The sequence below is a fragment of the Heterodontus francisci genome, chromosome 11 (genome assembly GCF_036365525.1).
Source record: "Heterodontus francisci isolate sHetFra1 chromosome 11, sHetFra1.hap1, whole genome shotgun sequence".
NCBI lineage: Eukaryota > Metazoa > Chordata > Chondrichthyes > Heterodontiformes > Heterodontidae > Heterodontus > Heterodontus francisci.
The window spans coordinates 112,471,304-112,497,262 of NC_090381.1; the positions used below are offsets into that span (position 1 = coordinate 112,471,304).

General features: G+C 46.1%; 1 protein-coding gene across 1 annotated transcript in view; it reads right to left on the reverse strand.

The window, feature by feature from the left end:
- Positions 1–341: 341 nt before the first annotated feature.
- Positions 342–25,959, reverse strand: part of fgf12a (fibroblast growth factor 12a) — a 171,231-nt gene continuing 145,613 nt past the window's right edge. The window contains exon 7 of the mRNA XM_068041596.1: positions 342–1,703. Coding sequence (XP_067897697.1) covers positions 1,582–1,703 — 122 coding nt within the window. The 3' untranslated portion in view covers positions 342–1,581. The remainder of the gene's footprint in view (positions 1,704–25,959) is intronic.

Consider the following 25,959-nt stretch of genomic DNA (forward strand, 5'->3'; position numbering starts at 1 on the left):
ACCTCTCTCTCCTCCTTTAAGACGCTCCTGGATACCTACATCTTTGACCAAGCTTTTAGTCCTCTGTCCTAATATCTCCTTCTTTGGTTTGCTCTCAAACATTATCTGCTAATGCTCAAGTGGGACACTATATTTCCTTAAAGGTGCTTTTTAAATGCAAGTTTTTATTGTTGTTGAAAAACATACACACATAGAGTCGAGGGCCTCTTAAGGAGCTAGCCAAACCACAGTTCTGCTAACATCCTTTTTGAGTTAGGTTTCTTTGAATCTTTATGGCTTAAGTGTAATGAGTGCCAGTGTGGACCAATTGGCACCCTAGGTCCTCTGGCCGATATTGACACTATGCTCCCTCAGCTGACCTGACCACTAGTTGGTGATAGCCTCCAGTCTGGTTAATGGGTGAAAATACATGTTGAAGCTGCACAGCTCAAGTGGAATCCAGCAGCAACAAAAATGTGACATCACACAATGCTGCGAATATCATGTATGTGTAACTGGGCTCTGGACTTGGTTTAGCAATCCAGGCCTAGCTAGAAATTCAGCGCAACTCAAAGCAACTTCAGCAATCTGAAATATGGCAGAACAAAATAGTCAGAAAACATAAACCACCAAACCAACGAGCTGCTGCCAGACAATCTATTCAAGAGTGTACATCTACATGTCCAACATAATCTCACTGTGATCCAATGGATGGTTTTGAAATGTGGTTATCAAATGGTGCAGACTTAGATCATTCAACACATGTGGGCCCAATATACACAATTCTGGTTTCTACCTGGTCTACCCTCAAAGGACAGACCTCGTCTACTTTCAGAGAAAGGTCAAAGACATGGAACTGGAAGAGGCATGAGAGCATGATGGGGTTGGGGATGGGGATGGAGGGGTGGTGGTATGAAAGTCAAATGAAATGCAGTCTACTTTCCAGTGGCCAACTGAACACCAAGCCAAAAAATGCGGTGGCCTTCATAGCCAACAAGAGTTGGATATCCTTATTATGTCTCTTTTGTTTGACCAGGTGTCCTTTCCTTCCCTAGTATTGGAGCATCACTAAGGTGGCATGGCAAGTTCTGGATCGTGACAAGAAGTTGGTCGGCCAAGTTAAGGTGTGGCTATCACCGTCAGAACACAGAGCCTGTATCTGCTGTCTGAATGGATTGCGATGGGTTGATTCCTCGCGTTAAAATGGAATATACGTGGTGGTTTCTAAACAAAATGCTGTCTTCAGTTTTAAGGTTTTCAACAGTTGAGAAGCAAGAAAGGCCTCTGGATTATGAGGGATATTTGTGTCAAATCTCAAACGTGTAGGGTAATTTAAGTTTCTTTTTTTCTTTATTTAATTTTTCGTAGATGAGTTTACCACAGAGTGGAGAGTTTTGCATAAGAGGAAACAGAATGAAAATCAAGTCCTGATTTAATGTTTCTTTTCTCTTTCAGGCAATGGCTTCATCAGTTCATCTAAAGGATTTGCATATTCAAAAAATCCTCTCTTCTGTATTTTTTTTTCTCTAATTAAATTCTCTCTGCTTAATTTTGGAAGTTGTGCATATGGTTCCAGTTCAGCTTCCTGGTGCCTTGCTCCTGCTATGTAGACTCCTCTTGGTTGACTACCTTGCCTCCGTTCATGGTTGGCGTTCCTGAACTCTTCCGTGAGCGTCCAGCTTTGTCCCCGATTTCATGCATCGATGGCTCTCTGTACATGCAAACTGGAGAGAAGAAAAGGAAAAAAAAATATCATGAGGTCAACCTCAGATCCACTTGTTCCCCAATCATTCAAACAAAATTCTCGCAATCACAGTGATTCCCACCCACTCTTGCATCAGCTCACATGAAAACCATAAAATTCCTGTTAGAGGCCTTGAGGCCTCCAATCCGTTTGCAGTTAACCATTCCATCCTTTCAGGGCACTGAGCAAAGATTCTTAAATGAGCAAGTGCAGACAGTTCAACTTAGTTTAAAGAGAACTCTCCCCGTAACTGCTTTGCCTATGCATCAGCTCAAAATAAGGAACATTCAGGCCCCACAAGCACACCATTTACTTTAATACTTTCCAACCCCACCTATCCCACTATATCTCTCAGTCCTTTCTCTCTCCAGAAACACATCTAATTGTCTCTTGACCCCAGTGCCACTTCTGCTTCAATGTCCTCCTTGATCACCTATTCCACCAATTCCTCACTGAACAACTCCAGCTCTCCACCCCTCACTCTGCCTTTAAGACTCTGCCTTAAAACCTCTCTCTTTGACCAAGCTTTTTGGCTGCTTGTCTTAGTATCTCCTCTTGTAGCTCGGTGTCAAATTTTATTTGAAAATCGCTCCTGTGAAGTGTGCGTTTTACTAGGTTAAAGGTGCTTTATACATGGGGGCAGGAATTTGTCTCGGGCGGTGCACTAAATGGGTGATATCAGATGGTTGCCTGTTATACGCAGTGCCTGATATTTAACTGCATTGAATGTAATGGAACTGAATTTCAGACAGTGTGCATAACAGGTGGCGGCGGATCCAATATCACCAGTTCTGTGCCGACCACCCAAGATGATATTTCTAGCCCATTAAACATCTAATTGCAAGATGCTGCTGCTTTTGGACTGAACCAGTTAAATAATAAAATGCTGAATTGCAAGAGTGCCCACTGATGATAAGGATGGGAAAGTACAGAAACACATTGCCCAGGTTCAATATGCAAATAAACTAGGGAAGCCAATGTTCCTTTTCTCCCCTTCCCCAAAATCAAGGAGGGGAATTGGCCATTTTGCCTCAGGGTAATGAAGGTGATATACTCTGATGTTGCCACTCACAGTGATTACTGAGTTCAGCGGTGAAGTGGTTAACTGGAGTCGCTTCGGTTGTGTGGGGATTAATGGTTTAAGTTGATGAAAACATTTAACCTATTTCCTGTGGAGCTGACAGAGAATTTGTTGCCATACCTACTAAATCCTTGTCACTTCAATTTGTCCAGTTGTGCCTCGAGTAAGAGAATTATGCCAAAATTCTTTCTGGCATAACTTTCTTTTATCAATGCTACTCCCCTCTAAACTCCTCTTCCTCCCTAGTTCTGAATATCCTGTCCCACACAATCTTTCACCTCCCGATGAACTGACAAATCACAGATCTTCCACTCCATGTGATTCAGTCCCTCACCTCTCTCTTCCTTTCCTCCTGCAACCTACAAGGTTTTGTAACATAAAGCTTGCTGTCAATTAATTATTGTGTGCATATTTTGTCTCTGCTTTTACTGTTTTAAAACCTTGTCAGTTTTTGTCCAATCATGCTCCTGTGAAGCACCATATGATGTTTTACTATGTTTAAGAGGCTATATTAACAAATGACACTTGCATTTATATAGCACCTTTCACAACCTCTGGACATCACAAAGTACTCTCCAGCCAGTGAAGTAGCTTTGAAGTGCAGTCACTGCTGTTGAAAGTGCAGCAGCCAATTTGCAGACAGCAAGCTCCCACAAACAGCAATGTCATAATGACCAGATAATCTCATAAGTCACAGAGTCTGACAGAGTCAGAATGAGGCCATTCAGCCCATTGAGTCCATGCCAGAATCTGTTTCAGCAACGTTGGTTGAGGGAATAAATATTGGCCCCGGGATACCAGGGGGAAACTCCCTTGCTCTTCTTCAAACAGTGCCACGGGATGCTTTACATCCACCTGAGAGGGCAGACGGGGCCATGGTTTAATGTCTCACCCAAAAAGCAACACCTCTGATAGTGTAGCACACGCTCAGTACTGCACTGGGAGAGTCAGTCTGGATTATGATCTTCAGTTTTAAAAGCAGGAGCACTGCCCACTGAGCGACAACTGACACTGGCAGTTACATGAGACAAAGCTTGTGATTAAAGTGGCAGGTACAGGAATTTGAAACAGTTCCTGTCACCATGTGAGCCATCAAACGGTAGAGGCCCAACACATTAATATTCACAGATTCTGCAAGTCCCACATATTAATATTTGATGGGTGTGCAAGTGTTACACATTAATATTTGATGACTATTAATGTTTAATACAGAAAAACATAATAAAGGGAGTTCAATGTTATCCTGAAGTCAGAAATTATTGAAAGTTTCCAAAAAGATGTTTACTTTGTTTTTTTTAATGTAACTTATGACTGCGAATCAGGGAAGACGCCAGAGCTGGGGAAAAGAAATGCTTCGCTATCTCAGGTAACCAGTGCAGGCTTCACACACTCCCAAGGACAGGTATAAGTTACATACAGAGTAAAACTCCCTCTACACTGTCCCATCAAGCACTCCCAGGGCAGGTACAGCACGGGGTTGGCTGCTATAAAGGCCCCCTCGACATATAAAAAATATATAAAGGGGGCCTGGGGTATAAAGGCCCCCTCGACAAAAACAAAAAAAAACGGGGTTGGCTGCTGCCTGATTGGGACGCCTGAGTGCTGAGTGCATCAACGAGGTGCAGCTGACAGCACTGCAGTCAGTTGCAGGAGGTGCTTCTGGAGAGGGACAGCTGAGGAGGGAGCTGCAACACTTTTGGACAACATTTGCTGCAGAGGAGGAAAAGACTTTGGAGAAATAAGGCTGTATTAGGAGGTGGGCGGTTGAGCACCAGACCTTTCTTTGCTTTGGACTGTGGTGGGAGGTGGAAGAGGCCGGAACAACAATTCTCCAGGCAGCTGTGCAATTGTATTGAATACCCAAGGAAGCTCCCTCCCCACCCCAATTGCCCAGCCTGGGTCAGCTGAAGCTGCCTGGCTAAAGAGACAGAAGGAAATAGCTAGAGCCTGGGCAGCTTTCGGCTGACCAAGGGGAAGACATCTCCCGCAACCAGAAAACCGGAAGACGAAGAGTGTTACTCAGGACTGTTCAGAGTGCTCTGTGTATCACCTTTAAAGCAAAAGTCATCGCTTACAGCCTGTCTTTCCCCTTTCCTGTGTACCCTCAGCCTCTCCCCCAACTTACTAACGTTTGTTTGCTTGTTTGTTGTTTTTTTTGCAAGCCTACAACTCAGAGTAGGTTTGGCTCTTGCACCTATGGCGAGCCCATCATCACTGGTGGCAGGGCCCTCGAACACCTGTGCAGTTGCAGCCTCTGTGGTTGCCCATGTGACCCTGTCACCTTTTAAATTAATAATGTCGAGCTATGGGGTAAAGAGTTATGCCCACCCCAACATGTCTAGGCTTGCGTAAAGGCAATGGCCAAGGTTGTCAGCCCCTCGGCCATTGTGGCAGCCTCGAAGATGATGGGAAAGCTGTGTTCTTCCTGAAGACGGAGCAGGCGGTGTCCCTGGCCTTGAGTAAGGAGCTCACTGTGGGGGGGACCTTCCTGCCGATAGTCCTTCTGGGGGCCACCGCACAGCGGATAATGTTGTCAAATGTCCTGCCCTTCATTCCCAGTGAGCTCCTACTCCCCCACCTGCACCATCTGGGGGAGGTGAGGTCGGGGATCACCCAGTCCCGCTCGGTCTTTGGGAGAACAGCCTCTGACATGTCTACTCCTTCCGCCGCCAGCTATTCATGCAGCTGGCGCGGGAGGAGGTCATGGAAGGCCATTTTGCTGTTCAATTCCAGGGTCTTCTGGAGCTCGGACAGGGCACAGTGCCATGACTGCAAGGGGGTGGGGCACGTTTGTAAGAACTGCCCCAACCTCCCAGCTGCCAACTCCACCTTGGCGGCCCAGGGTGGCACTGCTGCACCTCCTCCCACTCCCCCTACACCTCCAACAGACACTGCTAAGGCGGCTTCAGGGGCTGTGGTATTCACGGCCTCCGGCAGGGAGTGGGGGGTACCTGTCTGAGTGGAAGGAGAATGCGGAGAAAGAATAAACACTGAGAGACACATCCCCTGGATACTGTGGCACAACCCGAGCCTGAGCTCAGCCCAAGGCCCGATCCTGGGGAACCTACCTGCCCCAGGGCTGGGCTTGGGCCCAGGGTAACCGATCAAAAGGAGGCCTCTAATGACATGGAGGTCTCTGAGCCTCCGCGCCCTAGTGGGAAAAAGAGAAGGCAGCCCTCCACAGAGGTAACACAGGGCCCTGAGGTGCAGGGCCCATCTGTTGGAGGGGAGCTGTCTCCAAATTCGGGCTCCAGGTTCCCCCTGCCACCACCACCGTCAAGTCTGGAAAGCCTGGGCAGGAGCTCCCTACCCTTCAGGATGGAGGGGAGGGGGAGACCCCTGTACATGTGGCCCCTCCTGAGGGAGCAAGTGGAGTCCTCCTTGTGGTGGGGGAGCCTGGGGATGCTCCTGAAGAATCCTTCCCATCTGTCACTGGGTCAGGTGCCCTAAGTGGAGGGGAGGGCAAGGCCCCAAAGGGTTCCCGAAGTCCACTCCCAACCAGGTTGTGCCCGACCCAGTTAAGGGTGAAAATGCTGCCCCATCTGCTGGGTCTGTGGGTGCTAACAGGGCGGGAGACAACCTCCTCTCTTCGCTCCGGTCCCAGGTCCAGCCGGATTTCCGGGGTCGGGAACTACCATCTTCCCTAGGCCGCTCATTGGCCTGGGGATGGAGATGCAGGGGGGTCCTGAACCGCTGGCGCCCATAGGCTCCAGTTCCACAAAAGAACCCAAGGAGGACTCCTCTGCCATCGATCCTGGGGGTGGGATCGTGACGGAGGCGGGACCAGCTGGCGCGGCTGGCACTTCCGCCCCACAGTGTGTGGTGGGTGTGTCGGCCGCAGGCAGTGCCGACCCGGAGGATGGGGACTCGGTGTGGGAGCATGGAGGACGACCTTGAATCCACTGCCAGTGAGGCGATGTACTCCTTCGTGCCTCCCACCGAGTCTCCTTTCATCCCCACCATAGAACTCCGGGACTTCCTCACGGAATGCAGGGGTTGCTGCAATAAAGTTCAGCTGGCCCACGGCCGGTGGTCGAGTTTGGTACTGATCATCCAGTCCGTCCGTGCCGCCCTCAAGAAGACGGGGAAGGGCGCGGACGTGAAACTGGTTGTGAGGCGCCGGTTTAAAGCGTTCCTCAATGGGTTGCTGGGGAGTGGAAGGTGAGGTGCACTTCCACTCTCTCCTCACAGTGAGGTGTTTCTCAGTATATTTGACATGAAGATGACCATAACCAACCTCACATCAACGGGGTGTCTCACCGCAGATTTCACAATCTCTCAGTCCTCAGGGAAGGGCGATACTCGGTGAGCTTTCTGCAGGAAACCCACACCGTTCCGGGAGACGAAGCCACCTGGCTCCTGGAGTGGCAGGGTGAGGTCTACATGAGTCACCTCACCCCTATTTCTAGTGGGTGGCTATCATGTTGGCCCCAATTTTTCAGCCAGAGATCTTGGGGGTCAAGGAGCTAGTGCCGGGCCGCTTGCTCCACCTCGCCGTTCGCCTGGGTAGCGTGCCGCTCCACTTTGTGAATATGTACGTGCCCAGACCTGGCACGTTGCAAGCGCATTTCTTTAAAGAAGTGTCCGCCCTTTTGAGCTCTATCGATAGCGGCGAGTGCACCATCCTCGGGGGGGGGATTTTAACTGTACCCTCGATGTGGAGGAATCGCTCCGGTTCCCAGTGCGGAAAAGTGTCGGTGGATAAGTTGAGGGAACTGATCAGCTCCCTCAATTTGGTGGACGTCTGGCGCCATCAGACCCTGCAGCCCTCGAGCGTCCCCCGAGATGGTGTGTGCTGGCGAAGCATTTTTTCCACCATGGGCACTGCTTTCAAGACGACACGCAGCTCCCGGTGAAGAATGTCAGCTGTGCCTCTCTGAGGGAGTTGTCTGTCTTTTACAGGGACTGGAACATGGTTGCCTCCAGTCAGGGTGCTTCCCCGCCGGCGGAGGAGTGCGCCTCGGCTGTCCGTACGGCTGGCTCTGGGGACGGACCGATGGGCAGGGGAGTAGCCAAAGCCCCCGGGACGCCACTCACTGCGGGTGACGAGGGGGCTTGGGAGCGCAGAGCGCTCCCGGCCGAGCAGGGGCAGCTGCTCATCGGACCCAGGCCCCGAAACACTCCTCGGGAGCCAGTCCCACACAACCTGAGCCCCCTATTGGAGTTGCCCTCCGTGCTATTCCACACGGCATGGAGGGGTTTCCCGTATGGGCTGCTCCTGCACACTCTCCACTTCTTCGCCCTGTCAGCCACCCAGACACGCCGTGGCGGTCCGCGTTGCCATCTGGCCATGAGGGGAAACCCTGGTGGAGGTCTCTCTACGCGAGAGTCCTCCCCCTTTACATCAGGAACCTGGGGTGGAGGGTGCTGCACAGGGCAGTCCTGTGCAATAGACTTTTAAGCAGGTTCACGGACTCGCAGGCCACCTGTAATTTCTGCAGCCTGGACGAGTCCACATTCCATGTATATACAGAGTGTGTGAGGTTGCAGCCCCTCTTTGAGTATTTAAAGGGGCTGCTCCTCAAGTTTCGATTGCACTTCAACCACACTCCTGATCTTTGGGCACCAGTGTGGAGGGGCGTGGGCCGGGAGGAGGATTTCCTCGTCGGTCTGCTCCTGGGCCTGGCCAAGGCGGCAATTCACAGGTGCAGGCTGCAGGTTGTCGGGGAGTCCGTCCACCCTGATTGCTTGCCCCTCCTCCGTGGTTACCTTTGTGCCCAGGTGTCCCTGGAGAAGGAGCATGCGGTGTCCGCCGGTTCGCTTGAAGCCTTCTGCGACCAATGGGCACCGCAGGGACTGGAGTGCATCGTCGATGCAGACAATGCTGTTTTAATTTGAGTTTTGTTTTATTAATCTGCTTTTAATAAAGTTATTTATTTAAAATGGAAATAAAGGGGGCCTGGGGAATGAAGGCCTCCTTAAAACAAAAAGAAAAAAAAGGGGGTTAGATACTGAGTAGAGCTCCAAAAAAAAACAAAAAAGAAACAAAAACGAGTTAGGTTCAGAGTAAAGCTCCCTCTATATTGTCCCATTAAGGTGCATCAGCCCCTAATTAGGATGAGCCTCCTCACTGCACCAATTTTTAAGTTTGAAAGTGATATAGTTCATTCTGAAACTGGGGTCTTAAATCTGAACAAAGGAAACCATGAAGGTATGAGGGGCAAGTTGGCTATGGTGGATTAGGAAAATACTGTACTCCATGCTCTACAACAAATATACATTCCTCTAAAATACAAAAACCCAACAGGAACGATGAATCAAGCGCAGCTCACAAAAGAAGTTAAAGATTGCATTAGTTCAAAGGAAGTGGCTTAGAAGGTTGCCAGAAAAAGTGGTAAACCCAAGGATTGGGAGCAATTTAGAGTCCAACAAAGGAGGACCAAGAAACTGATAAAGGGAATAGAGAATGTGAATACAAGCTAGCTAGAAACATAAAGGCAGACTGTAAAAGCTTCTTTAGGTGTGTAAAAACGAAAAGATTAGCAATGACAAATGTGGGTCATTACAGGCAGAGACAAGTGAATTTATAATGGAGAATAGGGCAATAGCGGAGAAACTAAACAATTACTTTGTGATACAGAAAACCTCCCAGAAATACCAGGGAACCAAGGGACTTGTGAAACTGAGGAACTGAAAGAAATTATTATTAAGAAAGAGGTAATACTCAAAAGATTAACAGGATTGAAGGTTGATAAATCCCCTGGACCAGATGATCTACATCCCAGAGTGTTGAAGGAGGTGGCTATAGAGATAGTGGATGCATTGATGGTTATCTTTCAAAATTCTATAGATTCTGGAAAGGCTCCTGCAGACTAGAAAGGAGCAAATGTAAACCCACTATTTAAGAAAGAAGGGCGAGAGAAAACGGGGAACTACAGACCTGTTAGTTTGACGTCAGTAGTAGGGAAAATGTTAGCATCTATTATAAAGGATGTGATAACTAAACAATTAGAAAATATTGATATGATTGGGCAGAGTCAACACGAATTTGTGAAAGGGAAATCATGTTTGACAAACCTGTTGGAGTTTTTTGGAGGATGTTACTTATAGCAGAGATAAAGGAGAACCAGTGGATGTGGGGTATTTGGATTTTCAGAAGGCTTTTGATAAGGTCCCACACAGGAGGTTAGTAAACAAAATTAGAGCACATGGAATTGGGGTTAATGCTAAGGATTGAGAATTGGTTAACAGACAGAAAGCAGAGAGTAGGAAGAAAGGGGTCATTCTCAGGATGGCAGGTTGTTACTAGTGGGGTACCACAAGGATCAGTGCTGGGGCCACAGCTGTTCACAATCTATATAAATCATTTGGATGTGGGGACCAAATGTAACATTTCCAAATTTGCTGACGGCACAAAACTAAGTGGGAATGTAAGTTGCGAGGAAGATGCAAGGAGGCCTCAAGGGTAAGTGAATGGGCAAGAACATGGCAGATGGAATATATTGTGAATAAGTGTGAAGTGATCCACTTTGGTAGAAAAAGCAGAAAGACAGAGTATTTCTTAAATGGTGAGAGGTGGGAAATGTTGATGTCCAAAGGGACCTGGGTGTCCTTGTTTATGAGTGACTAAAAGTCAGCATGCAGGTGCAGCAAGCAATTAGGAAGGCAAATGGTATGTTGGCCTTCATTGCAAGGGGGTTTTGAATACAACAGTAAAGAAGGCTTGCTGCACTTGTATAGCGCCGTGGTGAGACCGCACCTGGGGTATTGTGTACAATTTTGGTCTCCTCATCTAAGGAAGGATATACTTGCCATAGAGGAAGTGCAACAGAGGTTCACCTGACTATTCCCTGGATTGGCGGGATTGTTTTATGAGGAGAGATTGAGGAAACTGGGCCTGTATTCTCTAGAGATTTGAAGAATGAGAGGTGATCTCATTGAAACTTACAAAATTCTCACAGGGCGTGACAGGATGGATATAGATAGGATGTTTCCCCTGGCTGGTCAGTCTAGAACCAGGGGGCACAATCTCAGAATAAGGGATAGGCCATTTAAAACAGAGATGAGGAGGAATTTCCTCACTCAGAGGGTAGTGAATCTTTGGAATTTTCTACCCCAGAGAGCAGTGGAAACTCAATCATTGAGCATATTCAAGACAGAAATCGATAGATATCTGGATATGAATGACATCAAGGGATATGGGGATAGTGTGAGAAAGTGACATGGAGGTAGATAATCAGCCATGATCAAACTGAATGGTGGAGCAGGCTCGATGGGCTGAATGGTCTATTCGTGTTCCTATGTCCATTTTCTGGTGCACTAAGTGAAAGAGAATAGTATATACATCACAATAAAAGTTCCCATTTTCAGCTGAGTTTAAGCACAGTCTGAGCTTAAGAAACATTTGCAAACAAACAATTCTTGATTCTTATATCAAATGCTTCAAACTCCCCCCCTCCTCCCCCCACCCCACCATTAGCTACTGGGGCAAATAATAAAGCACAAAGTAACAAGTTAAATGGCCAATGGAACATCCACAGTAGAACAGACTGGGCAGCCGCAGAGGAGGATCCAACACTACAACCCAAATGGTCTGAGTCTGGAATGCTCGACTCCTGTGAACTGCAAATGTTGCCAAGGTGGAACTGTCTCTTTAAGAGCACGGAGTATGGGGCTAGGATTGTTTATATTATTATTATTCTTTCATGGGATGTGGGTACCACTGGCAAGGCCAGCATTTGTTGCCCATCCCTAATTGCCCTCGACAACTGAGTGGCTTGCTACGCCATTCCAGAGGGCAGTTAAGAGTCCCCCACATTGCTGTGGGTCTGGAGTCACATGTAGGCCAGACCAGGTAAGGACGGCTGATTTCCTTCCCTAAAGGACGTACGTGAACCATATGGGTTTTTACAACAATCGATGATAGTTTCATGGCACCATTACTGAGACTAGCTTTCAATTCCAGATTTTTATTAATTAATTGAATTAAATTCCACCAGCTGCCATGGTGGGATTTGAACCCATGTCCCCAGGGCATTAGCCTGGGCTTCTGGATTACTAGTCCAGTGACATTACCACAATGCCACGGTCTCTACATTACTGGGCCCAATTAACACACCATGTCTGTGAGTCCCATTAATATACTTACTCCCTTAAATGAAGGAGCTGCAGAATTGTTGTCACATCAGTCGGTTTGCTGGAAAGTCTGTTTCATAAATTACCGTGATTTTTGACCATGCTCTCAGCTACCTGGAATTCCTTTCTAAATCTCTCTACCTCTTTTTCCTCCTTTAAGACACTTTCTAAATCCATACCTCTTCGAACATTGCCCTAATATTGCCTTATGTGGCTCGGCGTGAAACTTTGTTTGAGAATCGCTCCTGTGCAGAGCCTTTACTATGTTAAAGGCGTTACATAAATGCAAGTTATTCTGCTTGTTATCTTAATCTCCAATTTTCCTTGCGTTTTATATATCTGTATTGTAATGCTTCCTCCACTCTGTTTCCAGTCCAAATAACGCACTTGTATTGGTTGTCTCTGTTGCTAAGGGCTTTAAAGACCTGGTTTACCCCAACCAATCTCCTTTTACCCAATTGGCCAACTCTAGTCTTCCTTCATGTCAGAGCAGCAAGTACTTGGCACTCATTCCTAAACTCAATCAAACACATCAATGTTCTTTAGAAAGCTGTCGGCCCAAAACTTCATCCAGTCTTTCAATCTGGCCTCAGTAATGATATATTAAAACAGGCTCAACTTAAAAGCAAATATATCCCAGCCCAAGGTTGGCTTTATTGGTAAGACATTCCTACTGACTGGACACTTTCAGTCATTGGCCAGTAATCACATCCACATCCCTTGCCCTTTCCACCTTTGCTAATACTGTGCGAGCATAGCTCAACTGTTCAACCTCTCGTGGGTACAAACCCCACTCCAGAAACCTCAGCACAACACTGAGGGTGCCGCCCTGCACATGAGATGTTAAACTGGTACCATAGCCTCTCTATTCAGCTGGATGGTAAAGAGCCTAACTGAAGAAGACTGTGGGGATTTCTCCCAGTCTGGGGAAAGAGCAGGCGTGGGGGGAGTGGGACTATTGGATAGTCCTTACCAAGCCTGGCACAGGCTTGATGGGCAGAGTGGTTATCTCTTGTGGTGTATCATTCTATGACTATCCCGGTCAATATTCCACCCTCAACCAACACTGCCAGAAACAAATATACTGATGGTCATCTCGTTTCTGGTGGTGGGATCATGCAGGGAACAAAATGGTTTCCCACGTAACAACAGCCACTGCAATTGAAAGGAATTTGAATTATGTGAAGAGCGTTTCCAGGAGCTGTGATATATAAATAGAGGCTGTACACTTCTTGCAGGCCTGTGGCTCAATGGGTAGAACTCTCACCTCTGAGTCAGAGGCTTGTGGGCTCAAGACCCACTCCAGAGACTTGAGCACAAAAATCTAGGCCGATACTCCAGTGCCAGCAGTGAGGGAGTGCTGCACAGTCAGAGGTGCCGTCCTTCAGCTGAAATACTAAACCAAGACCCTGTCGACCCTCTCAAGTGGATATAAAAGATTCCATAACAGTAATTGGAGGACGAGCAGTGGAGTGCTCCTGGCCAATATTTATCCCTCAGTCAACGTCACTAGAACATGAAGACGTTGTCTTTGGGATCTTGCTGTGTGTAAATTGGCTGCCGTGTTTCCTATATTACAAGAGGGGCTCCACTTCAAAAAGTACTTTGTTGGCTGTAAAGTGCTTTGCAATGTCCTCAGGTCGTGAAAGGTGCTATAGTAATGTAGGTTCTTTCTCTTTGTTTCCTGGCCCTATCATTCGTTATGCTCACACGAGAGTTACCTCAGGAATTTGCTACCAGCTTTGCTCAGTTGGACACTGTATCCCAAAAAGTAAAAGACCTAAAGCAAATTTTTTAGAAAGTCTCACAAATTCCAAAACAGGGCAGAGTTCAGCCCAAGAAGAAACAATTGCAGAGTAACCTAACGTGACATTGTTACAACACAGGAAGAGAGAGAGAGAGAGAGAGAGAGAGAAAGGAAAATCACAGCCCCGCAGTTACAAATTAGATACAATCTAGTTATTCGAGTGAATGATTGAATCAGAGCAAATGAAATCTCAGATAATAGCACTCATTTACTGTACCCAAGAGCACTGTACATCTAGGGTAGTTATTAAGCTCAGAAAGCAGTTAATAAATATCACAATTCTTTTTTTAAACAAAGAGCAGTGAACCACACAGGCTGAATCACAGGAGTACACTACATACGTACAACACCTCGACAGTATAGTAAGGCACACAGGTACAAAACAGCAAATGAGCATAGCAGAGTCACAGAGCAGAGGGTTCAAGCACATTCACAAAGCCATCTTACAGTGTTGAATATAGATATCGAAAGGATACAAGGAGCTATAATTAGCAATTTGAACACATATGTTAATTACACATGAATGGGAATTACAACAGTAGCAAGAGACAGCATCCTTTGATTGACCTACATAGACTGGGAAACATCCGATCTGGGACATTTTGTACAAATTGAGCTGAAATCACTTGACCCAAAGCTTGAGAAGCCATTGAAAAAAACATTTCCCCTACACTTCGAAGAATGGATTCTTTGAAATATTAGCGTATAAAATCTATACAGATGTGTCACTAAAGGCAGTTCTAGTGTAAGATTTAACTCAATCGCTTTGTGTCAATTTTTTCCCCTCCCTCTCTTCTGCCCTCAGAAACACAGAGATGTGTATAGGACCGCAGTCTGCCTCCCTAGTCCGCAAGGTACTGACACATCCTTGTGGCTCAGTGGGTGTCAGAGGTCACAGATTCAAGTCCCACTGGAGACTTGAGTCCATAATCCATGCTGATACTCCAGTGCAGTATTGAGAGAGTGCTGCACTGTCAGAGGTGCCGTCTTTGAGATGAGGCATTAAATTGAGATGTCTGTCTTTAATTATGCTACTGGACTTCAGAGTATGAATACTTAAATGCTTTCGAGGTGCCTTTAATTGACCCGTTTAATTGAAGGGATCGTTTGTTTCAATGTATTACCCACTTGTAAGTAACCCACAACATGAAGTCAGTGCCAAAGCATTTCGTTGCACACCCTTAAGATTTTGATAAACAGATAGATGAATCACTTTGGTTACATACAACAACAACTTGTATTTATATAGCACCTTTAACATAATAAAAGGTCACAAGTTGTTCACAGGAGCAATTATCAAACAAAATTTGACACGGAACCACATAAGGAAATATTAGGACAGGTGACCAAAAGCTTGGTCAAAGAGGTAGCCTTAAAGGATGGTCTTAAAGGAGGAGAGTTGCAGAAGGTTTAAGGAAGGAATTCCCGAGCTTAGGGTCTAGATGGCAGATGAGCGAGAAGCCACAACTGGAAGAGCGCAGAGATCTTGAAGAGTTGTAGGCTGGAGGAATTTGCAGAGATGGAGGGATTTGAAAACAAGGATGAGGATTTTAAAATTGAGACGGTGCTGGATCAGGAGCCAATGTAGCTGAGCGAGCACAGTGGGTGATGGGTGAACAGGACTTGAGTTAAGATACGGGGAGCAGAGTTTTGGATGAGCTCAAAATGGGAGGCCGGCCAGAAGAAGGTTGGAGTAATGGAGTCTAGAGGTAACAAAGACTTGGATGAGGTGAGGTGAGCTGAGAGAAGGTTTGGAACAGTGAAAGTGATCCCTGTGACATGTTATCACACGGGAACACATGTCAAAGCATGGTGTGTTGTTCGAACTTTCGGACTTTTCATTGACCAACAGGGCATTTGGTAAAGGCAGTGTATAATGGCACAATATGAACGAGAAGGTCCTACGTCTGATTCTTGCTCAATGCTGACTTAATTAATCTCTAGGGAGGCACTATTTGGGACACTAAAACTGGTTTCAGTCCTAGGGAAGGATGAAAGTCAGCCAGTCTTCCTGGTCCTCCAAGTGCGACTGTGCCTAATTGCTAATCTGTTGGAAAATATACATGAGTGTGGATATTGGGTGAGATTGGGTCGGCCTCCAGCTCTTTCGTCCTACTATTGGTGGCTGTGCCTTCAGTCATCTAGGTCCGAAGCTATGGAATTCCAACCCAAAACCTCTCTGACCCGCTCTCCTCTTTAAGACTCTACCTAAAACTAACCTCTTGCACCAGCTATTATGGGGGCGACAGTGGCGTAGTCATAATGTCACTACACGAATAATCCAGAAGCCCAGGCAACATGGGTACAAATCCCACCAGGGCAGCTGGTGCAGTTTAAATTCAGTTAATTAACCAAATTTAATTAATATAATAAAAAAATCTGGAATTGAAAGCTAGTCTCAGTAATGGTGTCATGAAACTATCATCGATTGTCATAAAAACCCATCTGGTTCACTAATGTCCTTTAGGGAAGGAAATCTGCCGTCCTTACCTGGTCTGGCCTACATGTGACTCCAGACCCACAGCAATGTGGCTGACTCTTAACTGCCCTCTGAAATGGATAGCAAGCCACTCAGTTCAAAGACAATTAGGGATGGACAACAAACACTTGCCTTGCCAGCGACACCCACATCCCATAAAGGAATAAAATAAACCTGTCCTAAATGCCCCTTTCTTTGGTTCAATGTCATTTTTTTTTTGCCTGACACCCTCCTGTGAAGCGACCTTTTTGCTATGTTAAAGGCGTTATATAAATTCAGGTTATTGTTGTGATCAAATAGTCTGCTGACACTTCACATGAAAATTGGCCACTTGCGCGCAGTCCTGGAGGGCAGATTGAAAGGAGGGATGCAGATTAGGGAGAAGGGACATACTCTAGGCTTTCATTTTGCAATCAAGGTACCTTGTGCAACAACAACTTGCTGAGTCACTTAAATCCTGTGGCCCACTAAACAGTTTCATTGAGATTCACTCAACTTGCTGATACAGAGGTGTATCGCAGCTTGTGTGCATTATCATTCAGTAAAGTACTTTTAAATTATTGAGCTGCCGAGATGTCTATTTAGGCATGCTGCCTTTGGAATGTTGCCCGGTGCCTAATTGACAGCGTCTCATTCAAAGTTGGTACAAAAAACTCACACAGCATTTTAAATTACTGAAAGGGTCAGAAAGCCTTTTGCACATCCTTATGTGAATATCATCAGGTCAACGTCAAGGAATGCTCAGCTAACACACGCACCCCTGAAACAGGGCAGGGACAAGCCAGCAATCCTCCATAATGCTATCTGAAAATACACAGCGTTTTGTTCTCTCAGCCACTTTCAGTCTACAAAATATGAAAACGCGATCCTGTCTCTTGAAACAAAGGTAGAAAAAACAATCAGGCATGCAACAGGACACAGAGGGAATAATGTCAGCGCAACAGCGTCCGGAGTAAAACAACAACTGAGAACTGTACTCATAAACAAACCAATCTTCAACACTTGACGCTGAAATTAGGAATCAATGATAGCAAAGAACTGGACGCACAAACCTCCAACATTTATCGAAATTCTGGAATATTACTTTGAGACTCGGTGTTCAATTGGGTTTGATAAGGTTTTGTTGGGCAAGGGTATTGAGGGATATGATCCCCAGGTGGGTAAATGGAGTTAACATGCTCATCGGCCATGATCTGATTGAATGTCGGGACAGGCTGGAGGGGTTGAATACTCGAGGGATTACAATCTTGTGCTGGCAGTATTACTCAGAAGGTACAGCACAGAAACAGGCCATTTTGCTCAACAGGCCCATGTTTATTTTCCACAGAAGCCTCCTCCCACTTTATTGACATACCCTTCTATTTCTTTCTCCCCCATGTTCTCGTTCCCCCTTTAATGCATCAATGCTATTCACCTCACCCATTCCATGTGGTAGTGAATTCCACATTCCCACCACTCTGGCTGAACGAGTAGAGGGGACCCGGGTGGGCGGGGGGGGGGGATGCATATTGGAAAGTTGCTCATTCTTAGCTTGCGAGTTTCTGTCCATTAATTTTCATGGCGAGAAATTCACGGGCGACCAAATTCCCCATGAGTTGTGTTCTCCCGCGAAGGTGCTGGAACATGGAATCACCCCTCATACATTGTCCAGCCACATTCTAAGTTACTACAGCTGCAGTACTGAGGTGGACGAAGGCAAAATAGTGCTGGGACACCCATCGAGAAAATGGACAGCCAGGTTTACTAAAAAAAAAATCAGTGAGGGTGAATTCCAATAGCTTCACAGTGCATGATGTTAAGCTTTTAAAATTAATTGTGGAATGCAGTCACCTCAGACAAAGAACAAGGGTGTGTAAATTTCCACACTGAACAATAGTGCAGACTTACTCATGTTATATGTACAATTAATTCACCCATAACTTCTGCACTGGTCACTGTGTGTTGTAATATTGTGAGTATGACAGTCACCAATTCCTCTGTTGGTTTATTTCTTTTCAAAGGTCTTTGTGATTTCACTAGAAATAGTGAGCAAAGGAAATGCTCACAAACATATTACAACGTCACTATAACCCAGTGATCAGAGGGATCCAAGAGTCTGCAAAACGGGTGTTGCACATCACTCACACTGACAATGCTCGTGTGTGCGGGCCTTTCACATTCAGGAATGGCTCGTCATTTGGGGAGACCGTTTGGTACGGCTCTGAAATGTACTGTAGGAGATATTACCCACAAAAAGTTTGAAGTTTCTATAACTGATCAGAAATGTCGTTTAAAAGGGAGGAGGAAGATAGGATAGGAAGATGATAGGGAGGAGGGAGAGGAATGGAAGGAGGAAGGTAGGATAGGGAGGAGGGAGTATTAGGAGGAGCGGGGAGACTATAGGGATAAAGAGGAGGATAGGGAGAAGAGGAGAGGATAGGGAGGAGGGAGAGTAAAGAGATGGCAGGAGGATAGGGAGGAGGGGAAGACAGAAATGAACAACTTGCATTTATAAAGCACCATTAATGTGAGAAACATTCCGAGGAAAGTCACAGACAATCATAATTACAACAGAGATCACCAGAAAGGGAGAAATTAGGGAATCACATTTTCAACTTGCCACCTGAGTGTGAAGCTGCTGTTGCGGATCAGCTGCTTGTAATAGAAGCTATCTCATTTTAATTTCAATTGAAACATATGCAATGAAAATCAAATGGGTTCGATAATGGTTGGGCAATTTGCAAATTCACAACACCACACATTACATCAGGTCATGTTTCTGCCCAGACTATGAGGTTGAAAGACTTACCCCTAAGGAGGGGGTGACTGCAGGCTTGGACAACGAGATGGGTTTGAAGATGCTTTTTGCAGGAGGGGAGGGAGGTGGTGAGGTGGAGGAGGTTAAGGGAGAGTAGATCACAGGAGGCTGGAGGCTCTCCTGCCAATGGAGGAATGATGGAGGGGGGAGAGAGACACACAAAAGGCCACTGTTAGAGAAATGAAGGGTTGGGGTCCTGGGGATGATAACGCTGGAAGAGATTGCAGAAATAGGTTGGGGTGAGCCCAAGAAGGATTTAAAGATGACGACAAGGATTCTAAATTTAAAGAGTTGGGGAACACGGAGCCAAGTCAGTTCAGTGAGAACTGGGGTGACTGCCGAGTGGGATTTAGTGTGGGACAGGACACTTGTTGCAAAGACTTACAGAAAGTGGAGTTGATGTGGGGGGTTTTAACAAGTTCAGGTTTTAACAGGGTGCCGAAGGCCAGGCTTGTTTAATGCTGACGGGTTGGGCTAGAGGGATTCTACCGGGAGTATCAGGAAAAAAATGCGCATATTACTGAGAACTGCCAACATGTTCAAGGAGCTTGGAGAGGAAAAGCAGGTTGGAAATTGGACGAGAATTCACCAGGACAGAAGGGTCGAGGGAAGATCCTTTCATTGTTAGGAATGTGGGTGATAACGGTGCCTTTGAAAGTAAGGGACGATATCTGAGGGAGGGGAACCACTGACAGTGTCAGCTAGCACGAGAGACAGGAAGGGGAGTTATGTGGTCAGGATTTGGGAAGGGGGAATCCAGGGAATGGAAAGTAAAGGAGGTGAACTTGCAGAGGGTGGAGAGCAGCTGGGAAGCAGCAGCAGCAGAGGTATGGGTGTTTGTGCTTAGAGGGAGTGGGCCCTGGGTGGGAAGCTGAGATATGGGTGTTTGTGCTTAGAGGGAGTGGGCCCTGGGTGGGAAGCTGAGATATGGGTGTTTGTGGTTAGAGGGAGTGGGCCCTGGGTGGGAAGCTGAGATATGGGTGTTTGTGTTTAGAGGGAGTGGGCCCTGGGTGGGAAGCTGAGATATGGGTGTTTGTGGTTAGAGGGAGTGGGCCCTGGGTGGGAAGCTGAGATATGGGTGTTTGTGCTTAGAGGGAGTGGGCCCTGGGTGGGAAGCTGAGATATGGGTGTTTGTGCTTAGAGGGAGTGGGCCCTGGGTGGGAAGCTGAGATATGGGTGTTTGTGGTTAGAGGGAGTGGGCCCTGGGTGGGAAGCTGAGATATGGGTGTTTGTGTTTAGAGGGAGTGGGCCCTGGGTGGGAAGCTGAGATATGGGTGTTTGTGGTTAGAGGGAGTGGGCCCTGGGTGGGAAGCTGAGATATGGGTGTTTGTGCTTAGAGGGAGTGGGCCCTGGGTGGGAAGCTGAGATATGGGTGTTTGTGCTTAGAGGGAGTGGGCCCTGGGTGGGAAGCTGAGAGAAAAACAAAGAAAATGAAAAATAATGACACTGAGGGAGAATTTCTCTTCAATTACAGCATCAATGATTGGAAGATTGAGAGCTCCCTTTCCAGTTTCTATACATACAGAAAAAGACAACTCGTCCCAGTCCAATTGACACAATAAAGCACACACTGACACAATCATACACGTACTGAAACAATCATACACGCACACTGACACAATCATGCACACTGACACAATTATACACACGCACTGACACAATCATACATGCACTGACACAATCATACACACATACTGACACAATTATACACACACACCGACACAATCATACACTCACACAATCATACACACACTGATACAATCATACATGCACTGACACAATCATACACACACACACACACAAACTCAATCATACACATACACCGACACAATCATACACACACACTGACACAATCATACACACACAGCGACACAATCATACACACACACAAACACTGACACAATCATACACACACACCGACACAATCATACACACACACACACTGACACAATCATACACACACACCGACACAATCATACACACTGACACAATTATACACACACACTGACACAATCATACACACACTGACACAATCATACATGCACTGACACAATCATACACACATACTGACACAATTATACACACACACCGACACAATCATACACACACACCGACACAATCATACGCAAATACTGACACAATCATACACACACACACACTCTGACACAATCATACACACACACACACTCTGACACAATCATACACACACACCGACACAATCATACACAAATACTGACACAATCATATACACACACACACACTAACACAATCATACACACACACACAAACTCAATCATACACATACACCGACACAATCATACACACACACTGACACAATCATACACACACACCAACACAATCATACGCAAATACTGACACAATCATACACATACACATACTGACACAATCATACACACACACCGACACAATCATACACACACACACACTCTGACACAATCATACATACACACCGACACAATCATACACAAACACTGACACAATCATACACATACACATACTGACACAATCATACACACACACCGACACAATCATACACACACACCGACACAATCATACACACACACACACACACTGACACAATCATACACACTCACTAACACAATCATACACAAACACTGACACAATCATACACACACACACACACACAGACACAATCATACACACACACTAACACAATCATACACAAACTCTGACACAATCATACACACACACACACACACAATCATACACACACACTGACACAATCATACACACACACACACATAGAGACACACACTAACACAATCATACACAAACACTGACACAATCATACACACACACACACACACACACAATCATACACAAACTCTGACACAATCATACACACACACACACACACACACACAATCATACACACACTAACACAATCATACACAAACACTGACACAATCATACACACACACACACAGACGCAATCATACACACACACTAACACAATCATACACAAACACTGACACACGCACACAGACACAATCATACACACACACTAACACAATCATACACTGAGAGCAGTGTCCGCTGCTGGGATCGCACCCAGTTTCAGGAAGACCATGGACACTGGTGCTGAAATAAGGTAAGTGCGGTTTCGGGCCTTCCTGGGGACAATCAGCTGGGCTGAGTGATGGGGCGGGGGAGTCGATCAGGGGGGCGAGGGGTGGTGCACCAGCGGGGGGCAGCAGGAGCTGCTGGGGTGGCCCACCGTGGGACACAGGGTGCCTGATCAGGAGGCCCCCCCTCCATTTCAGGCCCACAAGGAGGCTGCCAGGTATTACTGGGCGACCTCCACAGTTGGTGAAGTACCCCAATTGGCTTTGGGCAGGTGGGCTGTTTGTCATCTCCCCTGCTGCTCGTAAAATTGAAGCCTGGGCGGGAGGATGATGGGAGCATCACCCCCTCCTCCCACACAATTTGACTACCTACCACGTCCAGCTCCTGCGGTGGGAGTAGAATTCCAACCATACATACATACACACACACAGACAAACACACACAGCCAAACACACACACAGACAAACACATACTCACATATAAACACAATCACACATGCACGAACACACATATAGACACACATACAAACACATACACACACATTTAGACAAATCACACACGCACACATAGATACAATGACACACATGCACAAATGCACACATACATATTCGCAAACTCACACAGACACAATCACACACATCCCACTCACAAACACACATGATCTCACACAGACACAATCACACATGCACACTCACACACGCACAGATACGCACATACATGCTCAGACATGCACAGACACATACACACATATAGATACAATCGCACACGCATACATACTCTCACACACACACACTCACAATCACAGACAGACACAATGACACACACACACAGACACACGCTCACACACGCACACACAGACACAATGACACAGTCACACAAACGCACACATACATATACTCCCACACAGACACAATGATACATTCACACAGACACACGTATACATATTCACATGCACACAGACACACACATACGTATTCACACACACAGACATACATATACACACTCAGACACACATACTGACACAATAACACAACAGACACATATAGACACAATCACACTAAAGCCTGGCTCGGGTATAAAGTTAAAATCCGACCCGGGCCCAACCCGACAAAAGCCAACCCGAACCCGAGTCCTTTAATTTTTTTAAATGCCCGACCCGACCCGACCCGAGCCCGACACATGTATTCGGGTTTGGTCGGGTAGCTAGGCTTTAGACCACTGATCGAGTACAGGTGCCAGTTGTTGATGTATCCGTGTTCAATTAACATCATAAAGTTTAAAAAAACAACAAACACTGATTTCAAACAGGCGAAGGCGCTGCGACCCTGAGCACTCGCGGGTAAAAAAGTATCCACTTCAGGAAATCATGCAATGTAACAAACAAGCTTCTGAACTGTATCAAGTTCCAATGTCATTAAAAAAAAAATCTCTGTTGAGAACTCAGAGTTGGGAAGTTTAATCTCCCTATTTCCAGATAATTTTAAATCCTTGGGTCACGCAGTTTTCTGTACTTACTGCAGTTACTGGTATCGTTCCTGGGCTTGGCAGTTTCTACTGGACTTGATAGATTTCAGAGTGTAAGGAGTTGGGTTAATTTCACTCGGGTGCTTTATGTCGGAACTTGTAGCTGTTTCTTTCCCCTGCTTTCCCCCCAACTCTTCTCACCTCTGATTTCTGTCCTGATCTCTGTCCACGTCCAGCCCGAGCCGAGCCGAGCCCGAATTTTGGACCCGGAAGAGAGACCTAACCCGACCCAAACCCGACACGTCGTCAGGTCCTGTCGGGTTCGATTCGGGTAGTCATACTCTAAACCACACACGGAGACACACACATACACACACACGCATACATACAATCACACAGAGACACATATACATGCTCACAAACACACACGTACATACACACACATATAGACATGATCACACACATACATACTCACATACAGACACCATCACACACAAACACACAGATATACACATTCATACGCACCCAGAAACATATACAGACTCACAGATAAATATAAACACAATTACACACATATAGTCACACACAGACACACACATACATACTCACACACAATCAGACACAGACACACACATACATAGCCACACACAGACACAGTCATACACACACATACATACTCACATACGCACACAGACACAATCACGCATACACAGACACACACACGGACACACATACATACTCACACACCCATATAGACACAGACACACACATACATACAAACTCACACACAAACACAATCACACACACACATACTCACACATATGTATAGACACAATCACACACACAGATTCAATCACACACATACATACACACACATACAATCACATACACTCACAGAGATGTGCACAGACAGATACATACATACTCACACAGAGACACAATCAATTATACACTCAGACACAGACACACACACACGTATACACAATCATAATGATACACACAATCATGATGTTTTTCCATTTGTGAAATTAGACACCATTTATATTAATACAATGCAATTTCATAATAAATTTAAAACATAAACATCCCTTTCATCCCGTGCTGACGCTTCACGTGGTCCCTCGTGTTGGGACCGTTCACATACTATTCACGTACATATCAGTTCTACAATACCTCTCTAACCATTCATTCCTCGATGGAAGTTCTCCCCCAGTCACTTACTATTGCACTTTCAAGGCTTTGGCCTCACTTTGCCATGATTCTCTGCAGCTGTTGATCTACTCAATCGCTCCCTCACTCCGTGATGCCCAAGTTCCCAGTAAATCTTTACCTTCTCCATCCTCACTGTTCCCCCTTGTATGGCCCCATCTTTGATCACACTGGTCCAAGGGGATGAGAGGTAAATGTACCGGGTGAATAACTGGTGGTGCCATTCATTGCAAAATCTGGCTGGACCTCATCAAGCAGTGTCAGACCTTACTCTCCTCTGCCAAATGCATGAACTCCTGACACTGCTTCAGTCAATCACTTCAAAGTTCTATACCAAATGCATATGCCTTTTAGCTAGCATTTAACTTTCTGGCAGGAACCTTGCCCTTTTCTTAGATGGTAGCACTCAACTCCTAACCAGTTTACCAGTTCACGGTGCTAGCTACAAGCAATGCCCGGCAGGAGCACACACTGGTAAATGTGCCGTGCACTCCACGCCCAACCCCTCCCCACCAAAAGCTCCGTGACTTACCACATCAATTTAATGTCTAAAAATTAAATCTCTATACTAGTGCCGCCAATGCTCAAGGACTGAAGATTAATCTCCAGGACACTGCTGGGAGCAAAACCCAGGAGAAGAATCATAGGATGCATTAAAAAGTGTTTTTTGTTTCATTTACTTTGAACAGTTTCATTTATTAGTGATAGAAATATTGGAGAAGGCTGTATGACTGACACTGAAAAACCATCCAATCAGGTAATGAAGAGTATTTATGCTTTTCAGTCGGCCATGGGTAGGCGGGGCATCACCAGGATGGACGAGTTGGGCGACCAATGGTGGGAGCAAGGGGGTAGGGCAGTTGGAGGATGGTGGTCACATGATGGAGCCTCCAGGAATTTGCCCAGAGGTTATAGAATCAGAGAATCTTACAGTACAAAAGGAGGCCATTCAGCCCATCGTGACTGTGCTGGCTCTTTGAAAGAACTTTCCAATTTAGTCCCATAGTATATCAGTTCTGCAATATGTCTATCCATTCATTCCTCTGTGCAAGCTATCCCCAAGTCCCTTACAACTGCACTTTTTCCCCATAACCCTGTAAATCAGTCCTCTTCAAGTACATGTCTAATTGTCTTGTGAAAGTTCCTGTGGAATCTGATTCCACCAGCCTTTCCAAATCTTAATGATTTGTGTTCCAAATCTTAATGACCCTCTGTG